The sequence below is a fragment of the Pomacea canaliculata genome, linkage group LG7 (genome assembly GCF_003073045.1).
Source record: "Pomacea canaliculata isolate SZHN2017 linkage group LG7, ASM307304v1, whole genome shotgun sequence".
Taxonomy (NCBI): domain Eukaryota; kingdom Metazoa; phylum Mollusca; class Gastropoda; order Architaenioglossa; family Ampullariidae; genus Pomacea; species Pomacea canaliculata.
The window spans coordinates 4,211,554-4,223,520 of record NC_037596.1 but is presented as its reverse complement, the minus strand read 5'-3'; the positions used below and the strand labels follow the sequence as shown (position 1 = coordinate 4,223,520).

Sequence of the window (11,967 nt, the reverse complement as noted above, 5' to 3'; positions counted from 1 at the left end):
TTCATGTATAATTACAAATTACATCTTCACCACTTTACCAACAGTGTTTCCCCAGCTTGGTTACTAACAACACAAGTACAAACAATTTATGGTTACTGGGTTTTGTCGTTCATTCCGCTACCCTCCTCGTCTTCGGGGGGACTCTCGTACTTAGCGGGGACGTGTTTAGGTGCAGCAAAATGATCCTGGTTTTTCTTTTTCCGCAAACACCATATACACAGAACCACGAACGGGAGCGAGCCTAGAAGCAAGATTAGGGCTACAAGAATGGGCCTTGAGTGTAAAGAGTTCTTATGTTCTCTGATTCTAACAGTAATATTCTTTGGTTTCTCGTCAGCTATTTGCGCATCAGATATTTTTTTCAGAAGGTGGTGATACGTCGTAAAGTTGGGAACTATAACGTCCTCGCAGGTGTTGCCCTGATGAGTCATGATGATTGCGTCGCCGTTCTTTCGAAAAACCATGCAGAAGAAATTCCAGTGGCTGACATTTCTAAGCCCCAGCGCCAGAACGTACCATCTTCCTTCCTCGTCGCCTTCATAGTGAACGCAACTCATATTTTGGTCGAACGAAGAGAAGGTGTGACACTGTGGGTTGCTAATGTCAATGGTTTCATTCACTATGTCCATCTCCATGATGCATGAAGTAACGTCGGGAGGGAATTCATACCTGCCCTGAATTGACTGGGGGCAAGCGACGGACAGAGTCGATTCTGTATTAGTTAATAATAGCAAAATATTAAATTTGCTGGTCGGCACTACACCGGACTGGTCGCACGTGGTTTCCTTCACCATGGAGACGTAATCGAAGAACTGCTCATGCTTGCGCAACGGAGCCTGAAAAATTTCCACTTGACTGGTGTAACCGCTGTCAGGTACCAACACATCCATATATTTGACTCATTTTGCTCTCCGTGTAAGAAAGCATCTGAGCGCAGCAGATGCCTACTGTCGTTCCGCTCCACCAGGTTAAATTTGTAGGACCTAATGTCTTCTCCACAAGTCGAGCAGTGCTGGTAGATGAGAGATATCCCGTCAACAAAATCCTCTCCAAATGTCAAGAGACCGTATTTGTTGCTGACGAATGTCCCTCGCAGTTCTGGAGGAAAAATGTTTTGAGAAGCAGTAGTCAAGGTTGCAGCGAGCGCAGGAGTGAGCCAGAGCAGAGCAAGGCAAAGTCTGGCGGTCATTTTACACACTTCAGTGACTTTTTAATCAACAACTATGTCGCCAGGTAAGGTCAGAGACTTGGGCCACGTGTAACTTGGCAAAAACAACGTACATATAGCTGTCAGTCGTGTAGTCATCAGTTTGCTTCGCAGATGACTTTGCGCGAGCTCAACAGTAAAAAGTAAGTGGATGCTGTGGTCGAATGTCCAAGCTGTGATGCTGGACATTTCACATGTGCATCCCTAAAATAAACGAGGAAGGTAACCGACAAATACAAGTGTAATGTTCAAATGTTTCTTTTCTGAGTCTTGACTAGGCACAAGGCATCAACGTTCTTCTCTTATCCATGTCAGATTTCGTCACCTATGACATCCTCGGTTGATAATGGCTGATTGCAGACACAGTTTTCTCTAGCATATCTCTATAAATGATGCATATGTGACGATATTTATTTTTGGATGAATAAAAAATGACGGTACCCCTTACATTTTTACCTTTCTAGCTTTCGCTTCTGAATGCTATAAATAGCCAGGGGTCAAAAGGCTGAGTAGATGAAGGGCAGACAGGTATAGATGAGTATCACGTGAAGGACGAGTTCTTCTTTTTACATTCTTTTGTTTTTTTTTATTTTTTCCCTTTCCTATTTTTCTTTACTCTTTCACTCTTTATTTCACCATTTTTTGATTTTCCTGTTTCTGCTTTTATTTTATTTATTTTATTCTTTATTTTCTAAAGTGCCTTTACCCAGCCAAGCTCGACGAGCTTTACACGCATTTTCCCCTTTACTCACAACTTGTATAGAGATAATACTATAAGGCAAATAGTTCAGGTGTTACAAATACGCAATTCAATCTGCTAAATGTGCACTGTACCCATCACAAGTACAAACATTATGGACAGTATGAAACGTTCATCAGGATTTCATGATTGTATTTTCTCTGACAGCAGTTTACCGAAGCGGATAGACACCGTGACTCAGTATCAAACCTTTAGAACACTCAGAGTAAAAAACAAAAAGATTCGACAGCAGCCAACGGAGCTTGAATGATGGGTGGATATTGGAGACTGCAGACTATACTTAAACACACGTGACCCAACTGAAAACTTGACCCCTAAATATTAGACAGTTCATCCACGTTCTTCGCTTCCGAGATTATGACAGCAAAGGTAATCAATCCCACCCCAAATCATTTCATTTTACCTGTAACGTTTTACTTATAAATGACTTGAATAGTTTTGGTTGAGATTATTTTCAGCGTTTGTTTGTGTGTTTTTTATTTACATTTATAAATGACGAATGTATGACGATGTTTTTCAAGTAGAATTACGTCAGAGATTGCGAGCTCACTTCTGTTTCCGGTCTGTGACCTAGGCAGGTCGAGACATGGCTAGATAACGTGAATACTATATCTATGTAGTGTTCAATCTGGATTTGGTCATGCCGTCTTCCTGTAGGAACAATATAATATTGTTTTCAGGTGACATGTTCTTTTCTTAATCTTTGAGTTTTGGACAATGCCATCATCGAAATGTACATGCCTCATTCTTGTTATAAAGTGAATTTCTTTTCTTAGTGAAACGCTAGCAGCACAGTTTCGGCGTAGAGACTTCTTTGTTCGTTGTCTTGATCTTTTACAGGGTGAGATAATATCATGGATGTGTATAGGTGGATTTCTGTCTGTCTGCCGAGACCAACGCTTGCGAAGTTCTCCACTGTCAGTCTCGGCGAGCCTAAACAATGAATGTGTGTAAACCGGAAGCTTTGCTAGCTCTTGCCTCGTTTTAGTAGTTAACTGAAAAAAAAAAATCATCTGCCAGCAGTCCAGTATACAAGTTAGTGACAATAATTATAGTTTGAAGTTGGGTGGTGTTGGGTTCTGGGCTAGAGATAAAGGCTAGATGAAGTAGAGGATATTATTAACCATATCAACTGAGAAGATATGTACAACATAAATGTATTTTTAACAGTATTTTGTTGGAATCAGATATCTCGGTTAATTTATGATCTTACACGAGAAAGATAAAAGGAGAGAGAGACAGGGAGGAAAGGAACCGACTTCTTTGTTGTGTTTGCTCAATACTCCTTGCACAAGGAGAGGAAAAGATTTACTGACCCATGGTCATTGTGGAAGTAGTCCAGCACGTCCCATCCACAGTTTTGCTGTCGTGTGTGAAGCCTTCCCATAGCATAGCGGACACGATATAGCGTTGCGATGTCTGCTCTGGTTTTTCTTTTTGTCAAGATCACCTAACACAATCGTGGCCTGTTCCTGTTTCAAATGTTTGCCCATTGATTAAAGACCGACAGTCACGAAATCAGTTGAAGGGTCAGATACAGTCAACTGTTATTAATCAGCATTTGATCAGCAGAAGCAGTTTATGTACACGAAGTTCGGCTCATGCTCTTACTTGCTCGTTCTCTGTCATCGTTTGGGGGAAAAAATGGAGAAGCAATGTAGTCGGATGTGAGATGGAGTTAATAATCGAGCCCGAAAGAACGCTTTTATTTGATTACTATTTTGTCCCCCAAATTACATCCAAATATCTGTTACATATTTTATCAACAGTACCCACCAATTTCAAACTTTTATTTCTGGAACGAAAAATTCTGAACAACACCCATTCGGTGGTATGAGGGAACAAAGTAATCTTGGTTTTCGACAAGAACAAATATTTTAAATGAATCAATCACTTTCACCAGAGATAAGAACTGAGGACAAACTGGCTTTGGTGAAAATTGCTGTTGAGTCCTACCGCTGACTGGCGACTCTTGAGCATTGAAGATCTGACCACCTTTTTCTCTCAACACGTTGAGCAGCCGCACTGGACTCCTTACTTAGAAGGTGAGTACTGAAAATTGAATACTGAGTGTTCTGTCCAAAGGGATCCCTTTCTTTTCTTTATCGGTAAGCATGCGACGCTAATCAGTGATTCAGCGAACAGCAGGGAAGAAGAAGCAGAAAAAATAGGATGAATACAATTTTGTTAGTTATCATAAAAGTGAGTGAGTAGATTTCTCAGAAGCCGGATGGTCTTATCTAGTTATGTAACAGATAATCTTTGTTTTTATACCTGTCTCGTGAGCCGATGTTTAGAGAACGGACATGCACTCCTGAAGCCTGTCTCTAAGTTTGATTTTCTGTACTGACGTCTGCAGGTCATACAAAGACCCTAAGAAAAGGTCTGCGAAGGTGTCATTGCCTTCTATTCCACTTCAGACTCTTCTGACAGTGGCTACCAAGCAGCGCGAGCAAGTAAACAAGACACATGACAAACGAGATCTCGAGGGGATATATGTGTATCACAACTATATGCAACGTCTGCGGCGACTCCATCAAAGTTACGTCAAAAAATGCAAGTACGTGCAGCCACAGCGTCAGCAGCAGCAGGAGCAGCAGCACCACCACCACTACCAGCAGCAGCAGCAACAACAAAAACAACATTGTAGTCAGCTGGAGCCTCTGCGAAACTCTCATCAAAAATTAACGACGATCAGCGGAGCTCAATTCAGATTGTCCCTGAGCAGAATTCCGCAGAATTCTTCACAACCTTCTGATCAAGTCCCAGGTCCTCGAGGAAGCGAAACTGTCTCTAGCACTGCGCCACAAGACTTGGAAGCTAAAGATGATAAAGATGAATTTAAAGATTATAAATATGATGAAGGAGCAAAACTGGGTAGCAGTCAGCGCCCCATCTACATTCCTTGTGGCCGCGAGCCCAACCCATTGTATTTGCGACAGCAACAAGAGCAGCGGCAACAGTTGACGAAAAAGACGCCCAGAAAAATTGACCAATCTGGTACCCTGAGTTTTCGAATGTGGAGACATCTCTATCAACAGCACAGAACTATCTATTCCTCTTGAGTCAAAGTGTAATGCATCTTATCTGCAAGGTTTTATACATTTCGAAAAATCCATCTGCGGGGACTACTTTGGGCAAGAGAGCAAGGAAAACAGAAATAAAAACAGCTAGAAGAATGTAACACCTTGAATTCCTGTCGGACATTATGGGTTTTAGTTGTATACTAGTAACTGTACATCAATAGTAGTAATGCAGCTTACTGTAAAACGCATGTACCACCCTTTAAAGGTCTAATGGATTGCATTTTTTCGAATGACTGACTTGAACCTGGTACAAGCTACTGTTTGTGAGTCTAAATCTGAGAAAAAAATCCCTCTTTCCAGGACACAAGTCTATAAATATCACAATAGAATAACAATCGAGCAAAAACAAATTGCAAAACAATACAGCCCAGTAGACCTTAAGTTAGCTGCATGCCCTTACATCACATTATCCGCCAAGTCTGATTTCATTGCCGTGTAAGAATGAAGAAGCTCGATCCGTGGCCTGCTGCACTTAACTTCAGAACACACCAAACGTCTCTGGTCCGAGATTTGCCAAGGTCTGTTCGCTAAAAAAAACTTCCCCTACTGAGGCCTGAAGTACATTCATATCCTAGGGTAAGATTTAACTCTACTCAGTACATACATCCATGTCAAGCCCTCTGTAGTCATACCTGTGGATTGTAGGCATGGTGGGGACCGATCTGCACCAGTTTCCAATGGCAGAATGTAAGTATGTAACAAAGCTTTCTGGCTAGAGCGACCTCGGTGGTAACGTCCTACTTTGTGGCTATGACCCTAGACGGCTTATAGTCAGCGGAAGGAGAGGGTTGTCCCCCACCACACCTTCCACATGCTATGCTCTAGACACGGTAAGCCATTTCCTCTCACAGCCACTCGGCTATCGGGATTCTTCCCCTTGTAGCTTAGCCATAAATCGGTTGTATATCCACTTGACCCTGCCCTTGTTCTAACACAAGGTAAACGAATTCTTTTATTCATTCATCTGCATTAACTGTTAACTATTGGTTAAGTGACCATGATACCAAACAGAAAACTCGCAGGAGAAGCAGCAGCATTGAGCGGATTAGATTAGTGCCTCTGTAACGATCACATCCCTGTCCCCTGAAGAATTGATTGCATGTGATTATAGCATGTGGACGCCAGGCTTGAATTATTTATCTTGACGAGTCCAGAATCCTAGCAAGGTGCTAGGATCAACCGGCACGAGTGTTTAAATTTACCTCCAAGTATAGTTTCGTTGGGGTGGTTAAAGAAATAACGCGTGCTTGAAATCGTTCAAAACAGAATTGTGTATGATGCTTTATATAACTAAGCATACATTTTCCTTAATCACCGGGTAAATTTCAGTTCAAGATACTCTTTTCTATAATATGGGTGAATATTCCCCTCTGTTCTCGAAATATTAGCCTACAAACCTATGGACTATGAACAGAAGAGGAACCACTTTTCGTCCCCAGATACCACCAATTAACGTATTGTCTTAGCTGTCCCCTTGACTATACCCTTGAATGTGAACGTTCATGTACAATTCCGATATCTGTGTTGCTAATATCTTTATGAACAGAGGGATGTTTGTAGGCATGCATCTCAAATCGGAAGGGGCTATTCACCCAGCCTTTAGGAAATATAGTATAAATGGTATCTTGCAATAAGCTTTCTCTAGTCATTAGATCAAAAAATGCACCACACGTGACCTTTTCCACCTTGCCATGACTGGCAGCATAAACTGCGCACTTCGATACTGTACGTGTTGTTTTGGCAAGCAAAGTGTGCGTGCATATGTCTCTTTTTTCTGTTTACTAATTTGATGGTGTGCTGTAGCTCTGTGTTTGTCCATTTGCTACATCGTTTTGTATCTTTATTTGTCTATTTTGTAAATTAGTCTATTTTGTTTTTGTAAAGAGCATGAGTCTGCTACAAAGTGTGGAAATGCCCACTATATAAACCATTATTTTCTGTTGTTGTTATGGTTGTCATCGTTAGAACGTCAATCTTTTAACCTTGTAGGTGATGGAAAATCAGCTTAAGTACTCCCTTCATTGTCTCACTATCCTGGAATCGGTATTTTTTCTTTGGTATATTAAAACTATAGACCTATTTTTTAGATAGTCGGTGCGTGTTGTCGCTTTTCCTTTCTCCATTTTACAGCTCCGGGGTGCACGGACATAATTGAATATGTCATTCAGAAGTCTTTTTTTGTCAGGTCTGTTTCTTGGAGCAAGTGGTGAATGTTACACGTAAAAGATTACATGGTCATTGGGACTGTAAATCAACCCTGGCGAAACTTGGAGGTTGGTACATACCACAGAGAGTATACAGCAGTCTGTGGTACGTCCCCTCTTGTCTCGTTGCCTACTGTCAGACTTGTCGTTGCTGTCATCCCTGGTCAGCCTGCAGTTGAATCATAAGATTTCCTAGAGTGTCTCAAATGTTTGTACGTGAGGAAGGGGGCAAGATCGCTGCGGGTGCGCGGATACAAGCTGAAGTTAACATTAATGCCTGATCAAGCGTCGCTCGGCACCTACGAAGTCGAAGTTACCCTCCCTGTGCCGCTCTCGGTAGCCATAGCAACAACACAAACAGCGCAGTGCATTGTGGGAAGGAGTTCCGGCGAGCGGAGAGATCGGCATTCTGCTCTAGAAGACGTTCCTACACTTTTATTTTCTTTGTAGGACCAAAGCAAACGACATGATGGATTTAAAACATACCTGCTCTTGCTAGAGGTAAGAAACGTCATTTACCGTAGATTTTTCTATATTACGGGTAGATCCTTTGAAAATTAATAAGCACCTTTTCCGTTGTAAATAAAAACATGTTAAGTACGGCGCGCGCAACTTTTCGTGATTCATACATGCGCCACATCAGTAGAAGCGGCAGTTGTTTAAATTCTTTTTGCTCTTTCAGATTTGGAACTTCAAATAGTTTACATTGTCAGACCTTGTTGACAAGTTTTCTTGAAGTGATATAGAGCTATCAGGATGCGGATAGATTTATCAACAAGAGAGGAACTTTTTTTCATAGGTAGAAGACTATAAAAACCTACCATTATTGCACTTATTGAAATACAAAATAAGACAGCATTTGGATTTAGAGAAATAAGATATAACATTTCAAATTTTATGTTGATTAACAAAAATCGCAAAGCAGGCACTGCCTTTATATTTCTAAAACAACAAACCCCTAACAACAAAGCAAACCAACAAGAGCGCATGCTTGTGTAATATTTGAACAAGAGGAAGAGAGTGTTTGAATTTGACTGCAATGATTTTCTGTCCAATTATCTTAAAGTTTTTAAAAGTTTTCTTCTGAAAGTAAATTATCTTCTTTGTTTTAATCTTAGTAATATCTTATCTAAAGCATCATTAACTTTAATTAGAGCATGAAACTTAGTAGTTTTACAAAGCTATAGAAGGATGACATATTTACTCTTAAAAAGCTGAATACTTTTAGTATTACCTGCACTAGACTTAGAGTAAGAGGTATAATTTGTAATAGAATTATCTGTTGTTTGAAAGAAAACACAACATTCTGTTCAGACAACTGTACTGTGAATAACAGATTTGTGTAATATCCCACAAATAATTGGAGGTACATTTTTGAAGTACTAAAATTGGAATGCCAGCACATTATTATCATACAGATAAAAAAATATAAAATACAAACAACAACAAATACAACAACAACAAAATCTGGCAAAGCGTACTCGTATTCTAAGAAAATGGAATAGACAGACAAAAAATAAACTTGGGTAATTATTTTCCTTTTGTGAACAAAGATAAGAGAAAAAAATGATCTGAAGAAAATGGGATCAGATGTGTAGACATGCACTATTTTAAAAAAGGGTTTGCATCATGGTAAAATCTGTGCGATATGTAGTGCGGACGTTAAATTTGAAACGTTAGAGATGAATAACCTAAATAAGAAAACTAATTGCTTAGGAAAAACAAAGAAATAATATTTAAGGATGATGATGATGATGATGTAGTTTTGTAGCGCGCTAGTATCCACATCACAAAGATGCGCTCAATGAAAGAGAAAGGAGAAAGAGAAAAGGATCCACCAGTTGCAAACTAAGGCATACTTGCAAAAGAACTATGTCTAAAGCTAGCTTAAATAATTACATCATTACACAGAATAAAGACAGAAGCAAGGAATACTAAATATTGGGAACTAAAGATGAAAATGCAGTGTATACTTGTACATATGTTTATGCTGTGCTGTGTGTGTGGGCATGTGGACTCACATGCATACATATGCATTATCAACACCTGGATTTCATTTCACACATCCAAACACTATGGCAGGCAGCCCCCCTCCCCACACACCTGTCAGAACAGGTATACTTTATCAAGTTTACAGTGTCTTTTCATAGTTTGAGTTTGCCTCTGTCGACTCTTACATACAGCATGTAAACATATAAAGAAATTACCATCAAGACAACAAAAAAAACCCCAAAAATCCATCACCTGCCTGCCTGAATAGTTGTATGGTTCAACACTTTGGCAGACACAGTAGGTCAGGTCCATTGTTCTGACAGTTAACCCAGGCAGTATTTTTATTTTCGCTTCACCAGTTTGCCTGACATGCTTTTCAGATGGTTAATTCTTTTGTTCATTGTAGTTTCATGTTACAAGAATGTGACTTCAAAGCACCAAATACATTCTGCTTGAGGGATTTGCATTTTTCTTTAAGCTAATAAGAAAGAAGAGTATAGTTATTCTAGTTATCCATATAGTTTATCAAATAAATTATAATAGTATTAATTATTATTATGATGATATCTCTAACATAGGCTGAATGTAATATCAAGAAAACAAATATTACTGTTATTAATTTGCCTTAATTGGCTACCTTATTTTCATATGCGGTTCTTATACAATTTCATTATACTAATAAATATTAACCATTCAAGATGAAACTACAAATTAATATTTACTCTTTTAGCTGTTGTTAAGGCAAGCCTTTGATAATTTGCAGATGAGTTTTCAAATATATGCAGGGGAAATTTGCTAGTTTTTTTCTGTACTATTTTGGACAAAGTTTCTGATCTTTATAAGGAGTTTGGAGAGAAATGAAGAATCTTTACTTGAAAGCACATTGAATTTATTTTTATTGAGAATGATGTAGTGTTATTGTTTCATAGTTGCTGGATCTGTGCAGATGCAAGTCAGGCAGTCATGGTAAAAGCTGGCTTCTTCACATGCCTTTCTCTGGCCCAGAATGACATATCATGAGCACAACAGACACCCAGCCTATCTTCCCCAAAACCACAGGAGGCACTATTCACACAGAGACCGATAGCCTTGACCAGCTTGGTCTTTTTCAGACAAACTCAGCTTTGGGAGCAGAAACACAGAATTCACTTATCGTGGACTCAGCACAACTGCATAATGATCCTTTTGCTGAATCTCAGGAGAACTTACAGAATAATCCTGTAAGTGTTTTTGAGAGGCAGACACGGTCTTCATTGTCGTCATCACCAACACCCTGCAGGTCATCGTTAAGCCCTTCAGATGAAGAATTGCTATTACCACTTTTAGAAAAACAAAGTAAACAGCTTGAAGATTTTGATAACAGAAACAATGGAGATGACAAATGGGGAGAAGATGAAGAGCAAAGAGAAGAAGAAAATATATTAATCTCACACCCTGTGTCACTAGCGGGTGCTGAAGGAAGTGATATTTGTGAAGCTGAAGACACAGACAGTGATGCAGAAGGTGAAAAATCAGCCATAGTTAAAACATCACCAAGTTTGGTAAAATCTAGGAGCAGCTCACGCACATCTGCAAATAAAAACACATTGTTTTCAAACTCTTCTGCATATTCCAGACCTGGGTTACCATCACCTGATTTGCAGAATCCTCAGCACCAAAGGTTTAATATACCTTATGCATCACGCAGGCTGAAGAGCCAGACCCCTAGAAATTCAACATTGTTCACTGCAAAGGCTGCAGAGGGTCAAACAGACCTAAAACAGACACATACAGTGCTCAGAGAGGATAGCTGGCAAGCAGAAGTTGGGGCCAAGCCATTCAATATCAACAACAACAGCATTACCCAGTCAGAGGATGAGCAACCTTTATCTGCCCCATTAAAGTGTGAAGAAGAAAAGGATTTTGGTGGTTTCGACCCAACAAACAATTCAGATGAACTACAGGACTCTCTGAAATTCTCACATAGTGATTCTGATCTGAGTGATAACCAGTTTGTATTGGACAGAACACTTCCTGTCCCAAACCCACCAGTAGAATCTAGGAAAGGCATCGGGGATGTATCCTTAACCATCCTGATTTCTGGAGCTCCTAGATATTCACCAGCTGAACAACACAGGACTCTGAAGAGTCCATCAGGGTCTGGGAAGGAGCGATCTAGCATGCCGACGGTCAAAGAGCCAGAAAGGGTGTATGTAGAGTCACCCACTTTCACAAGAGAAGAAGAAGAGCAGTACAGGTAAGGAAACATAAACACAACTGACCTATGACCTTTAGAATCTTTTGGTAAATATTCTGTTGTTGCTTACATTGTTATAGAGAACTCTTTTGTCAGATGGTAATATTATGACATTCATTTATGAAACATGAGAGATTGTGTATCAGTTTGTGCCTTGACCACATGTATGTAGCATATGTATCTGGGCTTTCATGTTTGTGTATTCTCAGTACCTAACTAGAATTAAAGAATGAATTTAACAGAATATTTTTGTAGGAAATACAGCAACACATGTGAAGTATAATGTGATTGTTTACTTTTAGTAGTTATGTTTGGACAGGTTTGTCAGCTCACGAGTTGAAGATTATGTTGAGCATGACCATCATCCTACATTTCGAGGTTTGGATGAGGGTGCTGTGAAATCCATGGAAGGAGCAAGTGGCAGGGTGCAGCCAGTTAAAAACCTGTGAAACAGGTCCGCTATGTTGACGACGAAGATCGTT

General features: G+C 39.8%; 2 protein-coding genes across 3 annotated transcripts; both read left to right on the top strand.

Moving 5' to 3' along the window:
- The first annotated feature begins 3,611 nt into the window (after positions 1 to 3,611).
- On the top strand, positions 3,612 to 5,253 carry LOC112568445 (putative cyclin-dependent serine/threonine-protein kinase DDB_G0272797/DDB_G0274007). The gene is made up of 2 exons (XM_025245747.1): positions 3,612 to 3,634; positions 4,327 to 5,253. The coding sequence occupies exons 1-2, from the start codon at positions 3,612 to 3,614 to the stop codon at positions 5,030 to 5,032; spliced, it is 729 nt and encodes a 242-aa protein (XP_025101532.1). The 3' UTR covers positions 5,033 to 5,253.
- Positions 5,254 to 5,386: 133 nt separating this feature from the next.
- LOC112567794 lies at positions 5,387 to 11,964 on the top strand. Of its 2 annotated transcripts, none has more exons than XM_025244628.1 (4): positions 5,387 to 5,629; positions 7,239 to 7,758; positions 10,196 to 11,485; positions 11,805 to 11,964. In XM_025244628.1, the coding sequence occupies exons 3-4, from the start codon at positions 10,266 to 10,268 to the stop codon at positions 11,932 to 11,934; spliced, it is 1,350 nt and encodes a 449-aa protein (XP_025100413.1). In that variant the 5' UTR covers positions 5,387 to 5,629; positions 7,239 to 7,758; positions 10,196 to 10,265; the 3' UTR covers positions 11,935 to 11,964. The 2 variants fall into 2 exon arrangements, with proteins under 2 accessions (XP_025100413.1, XP_025100412.1); XM_025244627.1 differs by having other exon boundaries at positions 5,387 to 5,883.
- Positions 11,965 to 11,967: the final 3 nt, after the last annotated feature.

Coding starts and splice junctions, on each gene's coding strand:
- LOC112568445 (XM_025245747.1), top strand. CDS start 3,612: ATGGAGAAGCAATGTAGTCGGAT. Junction 3,635..4,326: donor GAGAAGCAATGTAGTCGGAT/GTGAGATGGAGT, acceptor TGACGTCTGCAG/GTCATACAAAGACCCTAAGA.
- LOC112567794 (XM_025244628.1), top strand. CDS start 10,266: ATGAGCACAACAGACACCCAGCCTATCTTCCCCAAAACCACAGGAGGC. Junction 11,486..11,804: donor GAAGAAGAAGAGCAGTACAG/GTAAGGAAACAT, acceptor ATGTTTGGACAG/GTTTGTCAGCTCACGAGTTG.